Raw genomic sequence first — 20567 nt, forward strand, 5'->3', positions numbered from 1 at the left:
AGTTGTGTGGCTTGGATTCTGCCAATGAATGAAGAAGAAGGATTGAGAAAATACCTTTGAAAATCTCTATTCACCCACTAAAATTTACCATTAACAAAATCTCTATGGATAGTCAAAGTACATTTATTTGTTATTTAATTACATATCTTTTTTAATTCAAAAGAAAATTTAGTATTAAAAGAGAATTTTTAATGTTTTAACAAAAGCTTTTGAAACGAAAATAGACAGAACGATCACCTTGATAATAATAAATATCAATGTTAGGGATGAAAATGATAGAAATTATATTTTAGAAACAAAAATGATAATTAACAAAAACTTAAGTGGTGCAAAAAACAAAATCAAAATTTACAGTGGGGGAAAAGAAAAATCAAAATCCGTGCGTTCAAATTACGCTCGTAAGATTAATCTCTAAAAGTCTCCAAGTCCAAGTGAAAAAAAAAATCCAAGGTCCAAAGAAATCAAATAATCCTAACGAGTGTAGAATTGATTGATCAATCAATGAATCGTAGTTCGTAGTGATAGAAAGATTAGAGAGAGAGAGAGAGAGAGAAATGAGTGACGCAGGTATCCGAGCAGTGGTAGAAGGCATCCACTCAAGTCCCACTCAGGCCGTCCTCTTTCTCTCCGGCGGAGCCTCTCAGATTATAGGGTGGTTGCTTTCGGTGCCCGGAGCTTCAAATACTGTTCTTGAAACTCTCGTCCCTTATTCCAGAATGTCTATGATCCAATTACTCTCCAAGGCAAACCCCACCCACCCTTCTTAGATTCTTTCTTGTTCATTGCCTCATTTTTGTTTTTGTTTTGTAGTAGATTCCGAGCAAGTTTTGTAGCCAAGACACCGCTGAAGACATGGCTTTATTGGCTTATAATCGCGCCCTCAAGCTCTCTACTCCAGGTTCTTTTCCATTCCACTTTCCTCTAAAACAATTCCATAGTTTTACTAATTGTGGGTTTTCAGCTTATAGTATATTTGTTGCTAGTTTTTGTGCTCTTAAGTACTAATTGTTTCGAGAACATGATGATGGCTTTGATTAACCTTTTTGAGAAAAGTGCTATGTATTTTGACAGTGCATTGTCACGCCGACCTTATTTTAATGCAATTGTTATGATTTGCCAATAGTAATTGTAGACTTTCTTTTTTTGTGTGCTAATAATCAAGAATTTGAGATTGTTTTGACCCTGAAAATTTGTGGTTTTGCTTAAATGGGAAATCTTAGAAGCAATGCAGCTAGTGAAAGCGTAATTGTCATTTGTTTGATCTAGTGTACATGATGCTGAAATTATAAACATGTCAATTATTATTGCATGGTAGTGCTGTGATTTTGATTGAGGGTATGTTTGGATACCACTTATTTTGTTGAAATTGAAAAATTATTGTTGAAAGTTATGTAAATAAAGATAAAAGTTAGTTGAAATAGTACAGTGTGATTCATAAATAGTGCCAAAAAGTGCAGTGAGGCCCATGAATAGTAGCAAAAATAAGCTGAGTAGTGAAATAATTAAAATTTTTCATTCTTACCCAAACGCACACTGATTATCCTTTTTTTTTTTTGGCTAGGTAAATAGGGGGATGGGGGGCGGGGGGGGTTGGCAGGGTTCGAACTCCAGTGCCCTGGAAACACTGGGGTATTCCTTGAAACCTGATTTTGATTGATTATCCTAGTTTTGGAAAAACTTTGAAAATATTGGAATTCTGTTTTTGTTTCAACCTATCATGGTTTTATAATTAAGATGTTTCAACAATAGCTGTGGCTGAAGCATTTTGATTGACTTCTGTGCAATTTTTATACTGGACTATCATTATGACTGAACTTCTCAAATTTCACTATGTATGGTTCCCTGCAACTTCCACATAGTTTGGTATCTTCATTCCTTTCCCCCTCTTTTAAAATGTGCTCGACTGCAATTATAAATAATGCTAGAGTCGATTGAGAGCTATACAATGATATTGTCAGCTTGACTTATTAAAAAAAGAAGAAGATATTGTTAGCTTGATATTTGATTGTTTAATAACCTCACTAATAATGAGCAGGCCTTTTTTGGATGTTCATGTCAAAACGACAAATTTGATGGGTATAATAGTTATATGTTTGAAATCCAGCCTTACTAATGTGATTTTGTATGTTGTCTATTTGTCCCTTCAATAGGTTCTCCAGTTCTTGGTGTGGGTTTTACTGGGTCTTTGGCTAGCTCAAGGCCGAAACTTGGGGACCACAGGTATCTTTGATCAAAATTTCAGTATTAACAAGAATGTTGATGAACACACACAATTCATCTTATGAATAAGTGTTTCTTTATAGTAAGGGAATTGCATATCTTGTTCTTGATACAAACTGGTAACCTAATGCATTCACAGATTTTAGTAGCATAATAGAACTCTGGCCACCCAGGGAATAGTCTTACAATTCTGCCTTTGCCTTGTCATGACAACTTCAAACCTAGTCTCAGTCAATTGGGTAAGGGGAGGCGGAATTGAAGGGCACTGAGCAAACCCAGAACATGAAGTCAAAGCTTAAGATCCTTTATCAATTTCTCATCAAAGGATCCAGACTAGGGATTGATCATGAATTTTAATTGGATCCAACTGATTGATATAACTATATCATTCTACCATTGTTTTCTGGATCTAGCTATATGATACACATAATGACTTTCAAAAAACCTTTCCCCACTTCCTATTTATAAAGTAGTCAACATTCTGTGTTTCTCTTTTTTGTCAATTTTTTCTGCATCAGCCCAGTTTTAGGAACTGACAAGGATACTCTTGACTATAGATTGCAATTTGAGCTCAAAGTTTGTGAAAGACTAATGGGCTTTCAAGTTTTTTTCTGAAATTACTTTCTATCATTTAAGCTGGATCCTGTAGTCTGCACATGTTGTTTTGCAAGATTCCTCCTTACATAATGTTTTTCCCCCGATTTGGCTTTGCTTACCTTTTGGTTTCATAATCATTTGCAGGTTTCACTTGTCAACAAGGACAGCTGACCGGCTTTGGGTATCTACAGTTACACTGTCAAAGGTAGTTATGGGATTGTTTTGGCTTTTATTTAATTGAATGTGTTGTAATGTTTATTTATATTCTTTACTTGATTAATGTAGGGTTTGCGGACTAGAGAGCAGGAAGACAAAGTTTCAAGTCATATTTTACTTAAGGTATGTGTTAAAATATTAATGATTATCAAGTCTAAGCATTCAAATATATAGTTTTCAAGAATGGCTAATTGCATGTATTTCCTTTGCCAGAAAAAGGTCTAACCATTCAAATATATAATTTTTGACAAGAGCTAATTGCTTCTATCTCCTTTGTAAAAAAATGTTGTTGTCTATTACTTTTTAAGAATTCCTGAGATTTCAAAATAAGTAGAGAAAAGGATTATTTGGCAATACAGTGTGTTCGCTTTGTTACATTGCATGTTTTTTTATGCTAATTTGACTTGTTATATCTAGAACTTCAAGTTTGTTTCTTAGGTTGTCACTTACTTTCTCTTGCATTTTAATTTTCCTTTTATATTTTGGTTACAGGCAATTGCAAATGCATGCAGAGTTCCGGCAACATTTGATTCGGGGTTGACAGAATCTGAAGTATCTGATGAATGTAAAAAGCAATTTGATGAAGATCAAGAATTAGAGCAACTTATAAATGGGCAAATATACTTTAAAATTTATCCATTTGCAAGTGGTATTGACCTTTTGCTCATATCAACCTCAATTAACAGAGTGAATTTTATTCTTTTCAGTCAATCATGTAGCAACTTTTGCAGGCACAGATATGTCTACTGCTGAAAGGAAGATTATTTTATCGGGTTCTTTTAATCCCTTACATGATGGTCACCTCAAGCTCTTGGAAGTTGCTGCTAGGTACATTAATAATTATCTGGTAGCTTTGTGAAATGTTTGTTCACTTTGGAATTGTCTCATAGACCTGTCACCTTTTGGACATTTAGTTTCCAATTCTTGCTTCAGGAAAGTAAATCTGTCCACATCAATTGTGCTATACTGCCCTTTTCTCCCTCTCTATGTGGATGTAGCACTGTGTTTGTCACCAATTCCAATTGAGAATTTATATGAAATGCTTCTCATCATTTTTACTTATTTTTATGCAGCATTTGTGGTGATGCGTATCCATGCTTTGAAATATCTGCAGTCAACGCAGACAAACCACCACTAACGGTATCACAAATCAAAGACCGTGTCAAGCAATTCGAAAAAGTTGGTGAGGTTGATTCTCTGTATTATTTTCCAAGATTTATAAAATGTATAAATTTTTCCAAGATTTATCTTTTTTAAATCCTCTGTGGGTGAAGGTTGTGTTTGCATATTTTTTTAACTAGCAAAATATTTATTACTTTAAGCTGACTTGTAGTGTGGGATAGCAGCTTGTTATATGATATATAACTTGTACTTGTTAATGATTTTCTCTTTGAATGACAGGGAAGACAGTAATTATATCCAGTCAACCTTATTTTTATAAGAAAGCTGAAATTTTTCCAGGCAGTGCTTTTGTAATTGGTGCTGACACAGCAGTGAGACTAATTAATGTACGTAATTTTAATCTGAAATACTATTATTAATATCAACACCATCATCATTATATTTTAATTTCAACGAAAGTATAGTGTAGGTTGTTGAAGCGTGCTCTCTAATATATCCATGTAGCTGTAATTTTCTAGAAAAGTGCATATTCTGAATTTCATTACCATGAAATCAATTCCTGGTGTTTGATTTATGAATTAATGTTAATCTTGCAATTAGTCATGTATTATTTGGTGCCTATGGATACTGAATCTTTTGTTCTCCAAGCTTGGCTGTGTGATATATATTCTGCTGGGCATTATACTTTTGGTCTGCTATGTTTTTCCCAATATGTTCCTCTCATTTAGAGGTAGACTGGAGTTTTGAGTATAGGAAGGTCATGAAAACAACCTTTCCAGAATCTAAGGGGCATTCAACTTTTACTAGACTTGTTGTGTGTAAACAGGCCAGGCCATATAAATATTGCAGAAAATTGTTAAAATTAAAGTTCATACAAGAAACTTCTTTAAACTTTCCAGAACAGTTACTGCTTTATGATTTTGAAGGCAAAAGGTTTTCTATTACATAATGTAATGACAAAACCTGAAGATTTTCCCTTATAAGAAGGAAGAAACATTTTAAGCCCTATAAATTTAAGAACTGAACTGACCATAGGCCCATAGCATGATAAAATTTGAGTAGCATACTTGAGAGATTGTCATCTCAAAATAACCAGGGAAAGAATATTAACCTGATCAGGTTGATAGTTTCTGCTGTTTTGTAGTTTTTTTAAGCAGGGAAATTAATGAATTTGTGAGGAAAATTACACCTTCTTTTAAGGGATTTGCTACACCCAGAAATGGACAGATTTGGGTGAAAACCAAAATTTTTAGTGAAAATTTTGTTCAATCACAAAAATTCTTACAAGACAACTTCCTAATCAAATATATAGGCATAATGGTCAAATGAAAATACATTTTTTCCCTTTCCGTTCATCTCACTAACCAAGCAATAGATGATCTATTTCCTAAATTTTCATCATGGAAGTCCAAATAAAAGAGTGACATTACCCAGGTTTTTCCTTTCCCCATGAATAGGTCTTATCCCATCCAGTCCTTTTGATGATCTTTCCTTAAAAACTCAAACATTGTGTAAGCAAATTGTTTGAAACAAAAGGAGAGAAAGAAAAAGAAAAAAATTAAAATTAAATTGGGGCAGTGGTATTGTAATTGTATGCACTGATTTCTTTGTGTTTGTTCAAGCACTGCTTGTCTTATATGGAGCTCAGTATGTGTATGTTTCATACAATTCTTTTGTTGGTTGGTGTAAAACATAATGATTTATGATCAAAATTGCAAATAGAAATGCTACTGTGTAGCCAAATCCCTTATTTACTATAGTTTATTTATTTTGTATTGTGCATTTGGATATAATGTGGACAGTATGCCACAAAGCCTAAAATGGACAGGCCTCTGTTTTTCGAAAACAAGATCCTTAGGCACACAGCTGCACTCTCTTTAGGGATCCTGGCTTTACCATTACAACAAAACAGGGTAGGTTGCTTTGGCCACACTCACACCTAAATCACCAATGCTTACAGACACTTATAGTGACGGTGGTTTAGAAGAAATAGTAAAACATTGAACTTTTGATATTTAGATTTTTAAGATGTCTATGTTTTGGTGTAGTTTCATAGTATATGATGCAGTATGGCAAGTGTGGAGCATCACATTGTATGATAATTTAGCTGGTATTTATGAAATATATCTATTGCCTTTTCAGCCCAAATACTATGATGGGGACTATAAGAAAATGCTGGAGATACTCATTGGATGTAAGAAAACAGGATGCATTTTCCTTGTGGGCGGTCGTAATGTAGATGGTGCTTTCAAGGTAGGCTTGCATACTAAAGCTCATTAAGGCTCTGATTGTTTCTTGTTGATCTTATTTCCTTTGGCGAAGTTTTGAATTCCATTGTGTAACACATGCAGGTTCTTGAAGATATTGACATTCCAGAGGAGTTAAGAGACATGTTTATATCAATACCAGCAGACAAGTTCCGCGTGGATATATCTTCCACTGATTTAAGGAAAAGTTATGGAATGTGAATTTCTTACTCTTGACTACACATTCTAAGCACGAATGATCGTGTCAATGCTAAAGAAAATAATCACATTCCCTTGTACGTTGAACTTATAATAATCTATGTATGTACATAAATAGATGAATCAAATCAGAACCCGAGTTTTATATAAAGAGCAAATGTACAAACCCAATGCATTCTCCACTAGCGAACAAACGAACATATCAGCACGAGGCGAGCAGAATAAACATTGAATTTTCTTTCGACACATGAATGATTGAACGAGTGATCTGAATAATATGTTAGGATTTCCCCCTCTTTTTTTAGCACATCAAACAATAATATATTCGATTTGTAAATTTGTATGTAATTTCAGTTGTAATCCAACCCAAGGTAATTGACATCTCCACAGTATCTGGAAATAAGCCGCCTACTTTTAGGAATTCTGGGATGGTTCACAACTCAGAAATCACATTGCTGTGTTTCTTTTTATCCTTGGACTCAGTTTGGTATCAAGTATGAAAGCCACATGGGTCACTTTAGATGTACCAAGTCCCCAACAATATTTGAGGTTTGGGCCCCGCAATGGAATATTAAAGATTGTATCTTTGATTGGGCAATTTTAGCAACGATTGTGTACGTGAATATATATGATGCCTTGCTTATCTTGAAAAAGAATATATACACCTTTACGTTGTTAAAGTCTTAAAGAAGCCCATGTTGTCACGGAAAAGTGCTAAAAGACATTTCAGGGATGGGGATGGCAAACAGTGAGGTGTGTGGTTTAAATGTCTACAAAGAAATATGGGAAACATTTTGCTAACAACATGTGGCAAACTATTAACCACTTAAATTCTAGAATGCAGATAAGGATCACACTGTAATCTCCTTTATGATATATGGAAGTTAGTATAGCTCTACTGCAACATAATCTAATTCAATATTTTGCTAAGAAAGTGAAAAAAGATATAAGAAAAAAGAGAAGACAATCCATTGAATCAAGGAACTGAAAAAACTGTAACTGTTTCATTAATATCATCATTATTTTTGTCTTTAAATTCTTCTAGGTTGCTATCTAGCAGAATGGTTTGAACAAACAGTAGCTTCAACATTACTTTAAAACTGCAAGGAAGCATAACTTGACACTGAATTATTACATTATGAAGTTCATTCTTGTGACTTTTATGATGAAGAGAGTGGTGAGAATGAATGAATTCAACATAATCTAATTCAATATTTTGCTAAGAAAGTGAAAAAAGATATAAGAAAAAAGAGAAGACAATCCATTGAATCAAGGAACTGAAAAAACTGTAACTGTTTCATTAATATCATCATTATTTTTGTCTTTAAATTCTTCTAGGTTGCTATCTAGCAGAATGGTTTGAACAAACAGTAGCTTCAACATTACTTTAAAACTGAAAGGAAGCATAACTTGACACTGAATTATTACATTATGAAGTTCATTCTTGTGACTTTTATGATGAACAGAGTGGTGAGAATGAATGAATTCAACCACCGCAAGCTCCACCACAGCCGGCGGCACAAGCAGCACCATAAGCATCATTGTGGGTTGCTGAGGTTTTGTCTTTGGATGCACCATCTGCACAGGAAAAGATGGCTGCTGTGATAAGAGAAAGCATGACCAAGGCACCCCAGATGATAAAAACTACTTCACTGCTCAAGCTTTCGCCATTGCCGCTTGCATGCCTTGGTACCACTTCCCTCCAATATTCCCTCACCATCTATGTTCAATCAAGCTTTTTTTCACACCCTCTCTTTAGTCTGTAGAAATGGTGGCAATTGTATTGAGTTCTAGAGGGTCAAGTATAGACTAATATATCCTATCTATTTTTCAAAAAAAAGAAAAGAAAAGTATAGACTAATATAAAGTTATAAACGATGCTGAGGCTTTTGCTCTTTATACTAACTACTTGTCAAACAAGGCGGCGTTTTTTTTAATAGTAACGATGGTTCCAACTGAACAATCAAATTGCGCCACTTGGCAATACCGAGAATTAACTATGAATTGGCCTACATTTTTTCAGTGGATTCACAAATGAAACACATCTTAGTTCGAACACAATGACTAGGAAAGTCATAATAGTTGGCTAGGGAGGAATTAAACAAAAATCTCATCCATATCAAATTCAGCTTTGTTGACGAAAAGTGACAAAGAAAAATGAGAGACAGTGAGGGGAGAGAGAGGGAGGGAGAGAGAGAGAGAGATTTCTATTTATCACTAAGGGATTCGGAATTATTGCAAGTTGTCATGAATGATAATTGATAAGGCAATTTATCCACCAAAAAAAGAAAAGAAAAAGGATAATTGATAAGGCAGGTTATCAGTGGGTAGGCTAAGGCTCTCATTTCATTTCCCTCATTTGGGCTCCTTATCTTCTTTGGCCTTTTTATATTGTTTGGGTGTTTATGTGTGGATTCCGCAAATATTTGTTTAAAAGCATTTAGTGGAGGATAAAATTTCCAAACTAGCAGCCAAATGCCAAACAAGAAAGAAAGAAGCAAAGCCAAGAGTTCTATCTTTTATCTCAAAAAAAAAGTCAAAAGTCTATTAGCTTAATTGGAACCTTTCCATAGATAAAGTATTTGTGGAATTTAGGGGGGAAATTGTTGTAATTATATATATATATATATATATATAAAAAAAACTGACGTGGCAAGGTTTAATGTCACATTAAATTACAAGAAGCTTAAGGCAACAATGATATAAATAATTATTTAGATTGAAGCATAGTAGGCACACAGATTAGTATGACAAGTCAAAAAAAAAGAAAAAGAAAAAAGAGCACATGCATGCAGTCAAAAGTCTATTAGCTTAATTGGAACCTTTCCATAGATAAAGTATTTGTGGAATTTAGGGGGGAAATTGTTGTAATTATATATATATATAAAAAAAAAAAAAAAAAAAAACTGACGTGGCAAGGTTTAATGTCACATTAAATTACAAGAAGCTTAAGGCAACAATGATATAAATAATTATTTAGATTGAAGCATAGTAGGCACACAGATTAGTATGACAAGTCAAAAAAAAAAGAAAAAGAAAAAAGAGCACATGCATGCATTCATCAAAGTTGACTTCTGTTTTTTAATTTTGCTACTATCAACTTTGATTAAGTAATGTGCTTTTGAATTTGTTCGAAAGATTGACCCAAGTTTTCAAAGTTGAAGACGCTGTATTCAATGACACGAAACACGCATGCAATTATATATCCTTTAAACTCTCCATAGTAAGCGGGGCAGCTTATTCACAAGCACAAATGAGTGACAGTTTTTGAGTTTGATGCTAATAGCTTCATTGCTTGAAAACATAAGCTTATATAAGTAGGCGTGGCACTCGCATAGACAGTTTAAAGTTTAAAAGAGTCAATAATTGTACCCTAGTGCAACTTTGAGCCCTTGTCAACATACGACATTGAATCTTTTTATGGTTAAAAAGAAATAGCATCAAGCATTGTCATCAATTTTTGCTAAGACCAGTTATTTCCTCTTTGCAGGACATTGCTTGATAAATTGTTTAGATCATATCCCTTACTTCAATGAGCTCCGACTCAAATGATTCTTACTCTCTTTTTAAGAAGATGAAATGAGGGTAGCGGTAGAGTTGTGGATTTACTAGCTAAGGCGTCATAATTGATTAACAAAAATGAAAAAGGAAGAAAAGATATAGAACTAAATATATTCTTCTTGAGAGAGGGGAGGGGGGGGGGGGGCTTCAGGCTTTTAAATTTCCTCATACCTCCTATTATTTATTATAAATAATAGGTGTAGACACGTGTGTAAAATTTAGCTAATGCCCCCCCCCCCCCCAATACGAGATATATATATATATATGACTATGCATGATTTTTTTATTCTTATTACTCTTATAATATTAATTAATACCTAGTTAAACCAAAGCATATTCAAAAAATATATTCCTAAAATAGATAATAATTTTTAAAAAAAAATTTGAGTTTGGAGAATAAGAACTATGGATACTATGGTTTTTATTATTTTATGAAAGGACAATTGTGGATTTTATGGTTAGGAGTTAAAGATCCTTATTGCATTTGTCATAAATGGAAAATAAACATTTTATTTAGTTTATATTTTTGTTATATTGACTTGTATATGTTCAGGTATACAAAATACTGTTTATTATTTAAATGATTTAAAATTTGATTAATTTTTCTACATGTTTCATGTTTTTTAAAACTATTAATATACTCTAACTGCTTAATTTTTAATTTATTTAACAAAAAAAATATTGATATGAAATGTTTAAAATTTTTTAATCATTATGATTGAAAGGATGGTTCATAGTTTACAAATTTATTGGATAAAAAATTGATAATACTATATTGTAATATGCAAATTTAATGCAGCAATTAAATAAATATCAGGTAAAAATGTAAAATTGACCCTTTAACTTTCATTTTTTTTTATTTTTTATTTTAGTCTTTTAACTTTCAGTTTTGCCAATTCAAATCTCTAACTTTCAATTTTTGTCAATGTAGGATTCTGTTAACGCTGCTGTTAACTTTCAGTTTTTTTTTTTTTTTTTTTTTTTTTTTTTTTTTTTTAATTTTGAAATTAAAAGAAAAAAATTTATAAAAAAAAAAAAAAAATTTAAGGTCGTTTCCCTTACCTGAAACCAAAACCGAGGAATCACAACATATTGCAAGTAAATGGCATCACCACGTGATCCTAAAAGCTTTCAATCTCTCTGTTGCTAAAATCTGGTGGGATCTAAAATTTGATGAACCCACCTCCCCAATAGCAAAAGTAACAAAGATGCTAAAAAAAAAAAAAAAAAAAAAAAAAAAAAAAAAAAAATTCAAAAACGTGTTTATTCCAACTACAAAGTCAAATTCATGTGCAGCTATAATGGTAAGATTCAACCTAGGCCTCACGATAACCAGTTCGCTTATGTCGGCGGCGAAACCAAAATCCTAGCCGTCGATCGCAGCATCAAGTTCAACGCTATCAAGTCTAAGCTTTCTACGATTTGCAACGACGCTGATCTTTGCTTCAAGTACCAACTCCCTGGCGAAGATCTCGACGCTTTGATTTCTGTGACGAATGATGAGGATCTCGAGCACATGATGTTGGAGTACGATCGGCTGCTTCGCGGTTCGGCTAAGCCTACTAGGCTCAAGTTGTTTCTGTTTACGGTGAATTCTGCGCAACGATCGGCTGCTCAGGTTGTTCCAACGATCGGCTGTTTCTGTTTTCGATCGGTGATCCGAAATTGGAGCGGCGGTGATTTTGATTCCTCGTCTTAAATGTGTTCCCTTTCTGAAAACCGAATCGTTCCCCTTATTATTATTATTTTTTTCTTTTAATTCCGAAATTTATTAAAAAAAAAAAACTGAAAGTTAACGGCAGCTTAACGGAATCATGCATTGGCAAAAATTGAAAGTTAGAGGATTAAATTAACAAAATTGAAAGTTAGAAGACTGAAATGAAAAATAGTGAAAGTTAGAGGGTCAGTTTTGCATTTTTATTTAAATATTATTAAAAAGAAACATTAGTGTAAAAAATGGTAAAAACAATGAAAAAAACCCACCAAATGAGAAACAAAATAGAAGAAATAGAAAGAGTATTGACATTTTTTTTTTCTCATTTGTTTGTTATGGGCAGAACGTGGAATGGACTGAGGGGAGGGGGGGCAAAGAGAGTGGCAAGAAATTTATGTAGAAAATAAGATGAAAGAGAAATAGTTGCAAGAAGGATAAGGTTAGAGCAAGAAATTATGAAGTAAAAAGAAGAGTTAATGGTAAGGAGAGAAAGTTTAAACAAAATCTATGTAGTATAGATATATAATAGGCTATATTCTTTCTGTTAAATTTTTGTTTTATACATTTAACTTGACCCACAAAAATTTCTGATTCTGCCAATAACAATATGTATTTGATTATATTTCATTTTTCAGCCAAAAAGAAAGAAAACATGCACTTGATCATGGTTCTTTTTTTGAAAAAATGGCAAGCAGATCATGGTTTTTAAGCAATTACATTCTTACTCATTTGACCATTATACTCTGCAATGTATGCTAACATTGACCTTTCTTTAGGAAAAGGTTTTGCTACAAGCAGCAAAAAGAAAGAGAAAAGTGAACGTGACCCTTGAATACTTATCCCTTTCTTTTTGCTGTCACATATCCAAATATGCAGTACACTGCATACTTGCCTTTCCCCCTCTTTTTTTGTAGCACACTGCTTTACTCTGCAAACGCATGATTGCATGATCAGGACAATTTTTTTAGCTGCAGCATAATCAAGATTTGATCATGGCTGTTGGACATTGAGGCAGCAAGCTCGAGGCTTTTCTATACTTCCAAAATTCGAAGAGGTAAACGAGGTAGACACGGAGTCACATATGTCCAGGTGGCTTAACAATTGCTCTACATGCACTACATAAAAACACAGGTACAAGTGGACAGGTTCCCACTGATTAAAATGACAAAGTATAGCACAAAGTCACAAAAAACATGGAACAAATACAAAATAACTGAGATAGTACACATGCACAAAAGGGCAACCCGCCAAAATCTTCCAGTGTTTCCATACAAAGTGGCTGTTTTCTTCATTTCCAACGGTCCAAAAGTCGTTATTCTGTTGGTTCCCGCTAGTTCAATTGGATTTAAAGTACAGGTCTAGTACTGGGGTGGTCTTGGATTATATAAATAATAAATATAACCACAAACACCACCACCTACAAACTGCACCGCTTACTAGTTAGCTAGTTCCAACTTCCAAGTCCCATTGTGTGTGAATTTTAATTGTGTGAGTACCCACTTAGATTGACAATTTGACATGAGGCAACAAGTCCCAGAGTGGGAGTTCACCACTTCCAACGAGGTGGATGTTCTTCACGAGTCCTTTCTAAATGATGGAGATTTTCTGTGGATTCTGGTCAACCTGGTGTCATTGAGACCAATCCTGATTGGCTTAATGCTTCTTCTTGTTCTTTGAGCATTGGTGCCACAGAAGCAGAGGATTTTCAAGATATTTTTGAGATTCTACCTGATCTTCAGCTTCATTCAACAATAGCATCAAGCTGTTTAATAGAGAGGGAGATTTTGGATGAAGGAAGATCAAGTAGGGAAAAAGGAAAGCTGATGACTTGACTTATGGAGGAAGTAGAAGCGAAGTAATTTGAACTAATAAATGCCAAGTTTGAACTAACATAATAACATGGATTTATATTTGTCATTTTCTTACATGGGTGTGTTTTGTTTTGTCATGTTAATTCCTGTTTTAGGAGATTGTTATGGTCTCTGTAGATATGAAGACAAATGAAGATAAACGGCCAAAAAGAACTCGTTCTGCTGAAATACACAATCTTTCTGAGAGGGTGATATTTCAGATCAACTTTGATCTTAAATTTCCTTGGAAGGGTTATCTTATACGTCACCCTTCTCTTACTTCTTATGATCAACTAGATTACATTTGTTTTGAACAGAGGCGTAGGGACTGGATCAAGGGGAAGATCAGAGCTTTGCAGGAACTGGTTCCTAACTGTAACAAGGTCACGACTCACAATTACTTTTCCTTGCTTAATGATGATTAGTTATTGTCTTGGTACAAAAATATAGAATAGGTGAAAGTGAATGTGGTCTCAATCTTGGTAACACTATTTGGAAAATTGCAGTGATGAAGAATTCAGAAAATGAAGATAGCTGGGAATTGGATGCACAAACTAATGTACTTCACCATGGGGTGGTGCTATGTGTATTTATACTAAAGAAACACTCACTCTAAGGGAAAATATCATAGTCTATTGGGTAGACAAGAAAAGTTACTTTCCTGCTGAATTATTTTTTATAAATTAGTTCAGAGGACATAGACCGGACTTTCCTTATTGATGGACTAGTAGTTCTAATGACCGGAATATCATATATTTGCTACAAGCTTTTACCTTTTTTAGTGCACTATTCTATTCGCATAAGAGGACTAAACAAGTTTTTAGTGACTGCTATTCATCAAAAGGAATGTTGGAATAAGTGTCATTGATACATGTCTTATAAAATAATTTGCAGATGAGAGATACTTAACATGTCATTGAGATTGTTCTGTAAATATTTGCACTTTTGTTTTCCCTCTATCTATGTAATCACTTAACCAAGAGTGCTTATCTGATTTCAGTCCAGCAGAGCTTCAACGCTGGACGATACCATTGAATATCTTAAAGCCTTAAAGCATCATTGTCAAGTATCTCTCTTTCAGTTGCTCTTAACTTTATCATTTCTCTCTCTCTCTCTCTCTCTCTCTCTATATATATACACATGGTGATAGACATTTCTTTTGGATGTGCTGCTTTTGTTTGTGTTTCATGAAAATTAGATGACGTCTACTGGGGGAGGAGCTCTGTGCCAGGTACCATATATGCAATTAACTGGAATCCAAAGCACACAAATTCCCCAATTTCTACCAGTTATGCAAATGCAACCAATGCCGGGATTTGGCATGGGAATGATGAGCATGTCATACTCAACAAGCCTTAACATGATGCCAGTTCCTGCACCTTTTTATCCATTATCCTCAGCAACAGCAGGAATGCATTTGATTCCTGGATCAGGAGTTCTTCCAGTCCCTCAAATGCAAGTGCCTCTCATTGCCTCACAGGCACCGCCTGCAAACACTGCTACATCTACTGTGCCTCCACAATTTAATACAGAAGTAAATTGTACCTCCCAAAATGTACCAAGAATAGCTACTGAATCTCAACAATTGCCAATTTTACGCCAGGTTCATTTCAACCTTTAAATTTTCTAGATTTTTTCAGTGTCATACTTTTAGTTAAAAGTTCACCAGAAGTCTGTAATGACAACTTCTGATGCTATATATCAACTATATATTGTGCATTGTTAAATGATCAATTGTCCCGAAAGTTTAAGTTATTAAGAAATAGTGAATTTAATCACTTAACTATAATTCTTACACTCCCTAACGTATAGGTCTAAAATCTTCCTTAATAAGTGGAGCCCAACACGAGGGATTTTTAAGTTTTAACATTTTAAAGGGAAGGTAGAGTAGAGACAAATATCAAACTCATGAGCAAGATCTCCTACTTTGATATTATGTTAAATTATCAATTGTTCCCAAAGTTTAAGTCATTTAGAAATAATGAATTTCACCACCGCACACCCTTAGTGTGATGGTCACTCCACAAGTATAAGTGCTTGTGGGGTGTAGGGGGCAAGGGTCGGGGTTCAAGTTTTCAGGAGGGAGTTTCACACATATATACACTTAGATTAGGCTAAAGTAGAATTTCTATCTTATATCCACAAAAAAAAAAAAAAAAAAAAATTAATAATAATAATGAATTTAATCACTTAACCATAATTCCAACATGTATCTTTAAATCTTTGTAGAAATATAATGCTCGTGGATTATCATTGACCTTGCAAGTGAGTCATGCAGTAATGCCATCAATGAGTGAGAAGGCTACCTCCTCCAAACATGATGCTGGCCACAACTGTTAAAATTCAGTGAAGTAGTCACTTTAAGCTTCTATGCTCTGGCATGACTCTTTTATATTTTCACCTATAAATTTAATTTAATCTAATTTTAGTTCAAAGTTTACATAACAATGGGTGACTGTGTTTGATGTTTGCAGGGTAATGGAAGAAATTCTCGACAGTGGCCATATGAGTTTCCATTCTCTCAACCTGTAAAGTAATATTTTGGCAGGTAGAACCTGTTTTAATGGGATGGTTGAGTCTGGAATTCATGCCAATGAGTCGTTTGGTAGTTGCTACCATTATGTTTCCCCAGTGAAAACGGGAGGTGAAGTAGGATGCAAAATGGTGTTAGAGAGATAGATAATGATGTGGTACGAAAGAGCTTTTCCCTTGTGAAAATAAATAAGGAATAAATTTGTAACTTGAATCCAAGGGAGAAAGTCTATAGACAATAAATTTCACACTTGATGATGTCGTAGATCGTTAGTGGTAGGTAAGCAGATAATGTCAATAGTAGACTCAAATAAGAATTAGTAGAACTGTGTCAACTCAATTGTTAAAGTGAGTTCCAGTTAGTCCAACAAGTAAAGTCTCTGATAGTTGAATAAGAGATCTGTGGTTCAATTCTCGCATACACCAAAAATCGATTGGTGTCTTCGTCTAGTAATAAAGAGCTATCATTAAGAACAGATGTCATAGGTTGAAACTCTCTCCAAAAAAAAAAAAAAAAAAACACTGTTGTGAAAAATATTGTGAAATTCTGCGTATATAGCATTGCTTTAACCAAAATGAAAATTTTAATTTGGATTTCAAAGTTCTAAGAATAATGTTAAAGATACAAACTATTTTACAAAAAAATTTACAAATTGCTGATGTGGTGAGTAAGTATTGATAAATGAAAAAATGATATTAATGGTAGGTTTAGATAAAAACCAATAAGAGATTGACCACATTAACATTTTGTAAAAGTGTTGTAAAATAGTTTATATATATAGTATTACTCAAGTTCTAAGTAACGGATTAATTATGAATTATGAATTATGCTCACGGTTAACAAAATAAATAAACACAAATAATTAATATACCATAATCTAAAAGCAATAAACACAATCAATTAATATACCACAATAGGATTTTGGTGACAAGTGAAAAAATTTAAGAATTCTTCTCAAAGGAAAAGCCATGTCCGACATTACTAAACTCTGTATAAAACATTATTATAGAAGAAATGATCACAACAATCGATCTATACTTACAAAACCTTTGTATTCCTAGAGTCTTATGCAACCTTAACAAAAGACTTTCATTATAATGGCCCTAGAATTTTGAAATCCTCACATAAAACTTCCTCTGTGAACGAACTCGTTTGCAACAAATCCTGAATGGAACTCAAAATAACTCTAGAGGTAGGTTTTTCTATGGTTTGGATTAACAACACTCATTGTGTGTTAAACTCAAGAACAATCTCATTTTTAAGGCTCATACATAGGAACTCTCAAAGAGAAACACCCGGAAGAGGTTTTTTGACGTTTGGTCTCAACGAATCAAAGATCTTTCAAAAGGTTTTAACCGACTATTTTTCCCAATGAAAATTGCGTCACAACTGACTCACAAGGGATGTGGTTATATATAGAATAATATTAAATCAAACCAGTCGGTGCTACAAATTCATAATTTTTCCCGCAATCTTGCTCAAGCAAGGGTCGAGCAAAATATCTGCTTAACTCGGATTTTCACTGGTGTGTTTGGATGATATAATTTAGGCATTTGAATTTGGATTTGAGTGATTAAAATCAAAATAACTTTTTTGGAAAGTTTAAAAAAGATCAAGGATTTGAATTTGAGAAATCTACTATGGATTTTAAACCTTTTAAAATGCTTGGATTTGAAATCCAAATCCAAGTTCCCAAATGCAACCTTAATTGATTCTCCTTAAACTCTCAATCTTTAACAACAGCTAAGCTCCATACTTCTATTAGTAATTTTGCAATAACTGTAATCCTTATAAACACATGTTTTGATATTGGAATTAGCCAACTTGGAATTTTTTTTTTTTTACCATGCCAACTTAGATCTAAATCCTAACATTTTTTACTTTTGGAAATTTGGTGACAAAATATGACATACAAATTGATGTAATAAAAGTGACACCATAAACCGTAGGAAAAGAAGAAGAAGAAGACCAGGACCACTTCTATTTTTCTATTAAATGAGATATGCAATGAACTCGCTTAAATTTTACTCAAAAAAAAAAGCAGCAGCACATTTTCATGATATAAGGTATAATTCCTTAAATTAGCCAACTCAAACTATATATGAGGCTCTCTATAAAAATAAAAATAAAATCTATGAGGCTCTGATGCTTATCATGGATTTGCGTCTTAAATGCAAGAGAAAATTAATATAAAAAATAAATAAATAAATGCCAGAGATAATTCTTGTGCAGAAGCAAATCTTTAGTAAACATATGCAGTTTATATTTATTTAATATTTTTTTATACTAAGCATCACATAAATTTTTTTACAGATGTTTTCTCCTGAATTTTCAGACTCATTTTACAAATTATCTTCAAATTCACAACTATTTAGTACTTATTTGTATTTCCTATCTTTCACTGGTCCCCTTGGAATCTTGTTAAGAACTTTCGAATCAAAATTCCTGTACAATTTCTTCAAGTCTCGGTTGCTTCTGTTAGCAAAATAATCCACCTCCTTTTCATATCTTTCGTAAAAAACAGGTAGTGTGTGCGCGCAGAGAAAGACTTCAAAACAGCAAAGAGAAACACACATTAGCAATTAGCCTCAAACAAAGTTACGAGTTACAACATATTTGTTAAAGAAAGGTCTAGGATGTTACCAATATATAGAAGATTCAAAGCGCTCATATAAGTCCCAATAACAGACAAGATCCAAAGGCTAGAGATTGCCTGTATACATATCAAACACTCAGTATATTATATATGTCAAATCTTCATAGAGTAGTAGTCAAATGGAGTTGTGGAGGGAACATAGCTTTACATACCACAATCAAGTATATGAAATCTTTCCCACTTGAAATTTCGTAGAATTTGTACGAGAACCAATTCAGTCTTGCTATGAAGTATCTAAATGTCGATTCTGTCGAAAGTCTAATATCAGGGATATAGGGTGGAGTCCTGAGATATAGCACAAAAATTTATTAGAAAGCTTGAGTGATTACTAGTCAAGGATGCTAGGTGATGATGAATACACAAACTTTAAGAATTTATTAGTGATTACCAGTCCATTAGTCTTGACACGTTAGTCCAGATGAAATTAATGAGCATTGCGAGGATGAGGCTGTGACAAAGAAGTGTAACAAAATGGTACTCCACAACTTCAATAAGAAACCATATAATCGTGAATCCAATCAGGATTGTAGCTGATAGTTTCTTGTCCTTCCATAATAGTATATCAGCAACTGCAAAAATACACCCAACATAATATGAAGCATAACTCTTTCTTGTAGTATATTAATTATTATGAATTTCATTATTCTATTTCTAGCCCCGGTTCCACAATTATAATTGATGTGAAGTTAATGATAAATCCATATAAAAGTAATATTGTAACGATTTGACACCTTTTAATAAGTTGTAAAGAAAAAAAATTATATATATCTTGCGCGTGTCAAATGGCCAATGATGAATAAACTTTTAAAGGCACCATATAATTTTTTGCTATGACATGGTGCAATGAATAGCAATGGCCCGCTATCACGGATTCACGGTGCAAGTCCCATTTTATAGAAAGTAGTAAATTGAAATTAATTTCCATGATTTTGAAAAATAGAATTCACTGAGAAAAATAACAGAAATGACTGTGCAAATTGAATTAAAGAATATTATGTTCACGATGTGTGGAACTAGGCAATGCGCGCAGGTTAAGAAAATGTAAGGCATTCATGTAGTCATTCTATTACACTTTGGAGCTTTTTCGAAATTCTGAAGGCAATATTGAGGACAATATTTGTGACAAATTTTTTATTGAATAAAGAAGGTATTAATATGTTGCATCTATTTAATTATTATTTTCCTCAAATTTTTGTTTCTCAAAAAAAAAAAAAATAAATAAAAAAATCATCAAATGCATCAAGTAATTAAAAGGTGAAGATTACCTTTTCCTCCTCCGAAGACCTGATGCAAAGGCTTTTCACGACCAAACAATCTTCCCAATGAAAAACCTTGGTCCTCTGAATCAGATTGATAGTTTGTTGGCATGACTCTTAATTTTTTTTTTTCTAGTTTAAAACGATTCAATACTTTCTCGACACTGTTGCCTCTGACGCTCTAACAAGGCTATATAAAAGGGATAATATGGAGGTTCTAAGCTTTGTGGCCAAGAAACTTGTTACAAGAAAGGAATGACTTCGACTTGGCCTAGAGGGTTTATTCACATGCCGACTTCGACAATATAGTCAATTCATCCATGCAGTACTTCATCTCCACTTTCATGCAACGAATCCACCAAGCAGTTTTAATATTT

At 33.5% G+C, this 20567-nt stretch overlaps 3 protein-coding genes across 3 annotated transcripts; 2 read left to right on the plus strand and 1 right to left on the minus strand.

Moving 5' to 3' along the window:
* The first annotated feature begins 410 nt into the window (after nucleotides 1-410).
* Nucleotides 411-6771, plus strand: LOC126720803 (uncharacterized). Its single transcript, XM_050423628.1, has 11 exons — nucleotides 411-743; nucleotides 814-898; nucleotides 2151-2220; nucleotides 2962-3022; nucleotides 3103-3156; nucleotides 3526-3682; nucleotides 3765-3861; nucleotides 4107-4216; nucleotides 4435-4541; nucleotides 6298-6408; nucleotides 6507-6771. Exons 1-11 carry the CDS (start codon nucleotides 555-557, stop codon nucleotides 6621-6623), a joined length of 1158 nt encoding a protein of 385 aa, XP_050279585.1. The 5' UTR covers nucleotides 411-554; the 3' UTR covers nucleotides 6624-6771.
* Nucleotides 6772-11469: 4698 nt separating this feature from the next.
* On the plus strand, nucleotides 11470-15366 carry LOC126716918 (transcription factor PHYTOCHROME INTERACTING FACTOR-LIKE 15-like). The gene is made up of 5 exons (XM_050418003.1): nucleotides 11470-11799; nucleotides 13862-13954; nucleotides 14063-14120; nucleotides 14252-14304; nucleotides 14944-15366. The coding sequence occupies exons 1-5, from the start codon at nucleotides 11470-11472 to the stop codon at nucleotides 15364-15366; spliced, it is 957 nt and encodes a 318-aa protein (XP_050273960.1).
* Nucleotides 15367-18519: 3153 nt separating this feature from the next.
* Nucleotides 18520-20353, minus strand: LOC126720815 (reticulon-like protein B14). Its single transcript, XM_050423634.1, has 5 exons — nucleotides 20200-20353; nucleotides 19323-19503; nucleotides 19087-19219; nucleotides 18922-18991; nucleotides 18520-18826 (listed from the first exon to the last, which is right to left on the minus strand). Exons 1-5 carry the CDS (start codon nucleotides 20300-20302, stop codon nucleotides 18657-18659), a joined length of 657 nt encoding a protein of 218 aa, XP_050279591.1. The 5' UTR covers nucleotides 20303-20353; the 3' UTR covers nucleotides 18520-18656.
* Nucleotides 20354-20567: the final 214 nt, after the last annotated feature.

This window comes from Quercus robur, chromosome 1 (assembly GCF_932294415.1).
Source record: "Quercus robur chromosome 1, dhQueRobu3.1, whole genome shotgun sequence".
Taxonomy (NCBI): Eukaryota; Viridiplantae; Streptophyta; class Magnoliopsida; order Fagales; family Fagaceae; genus Quercus; species Quercus robur.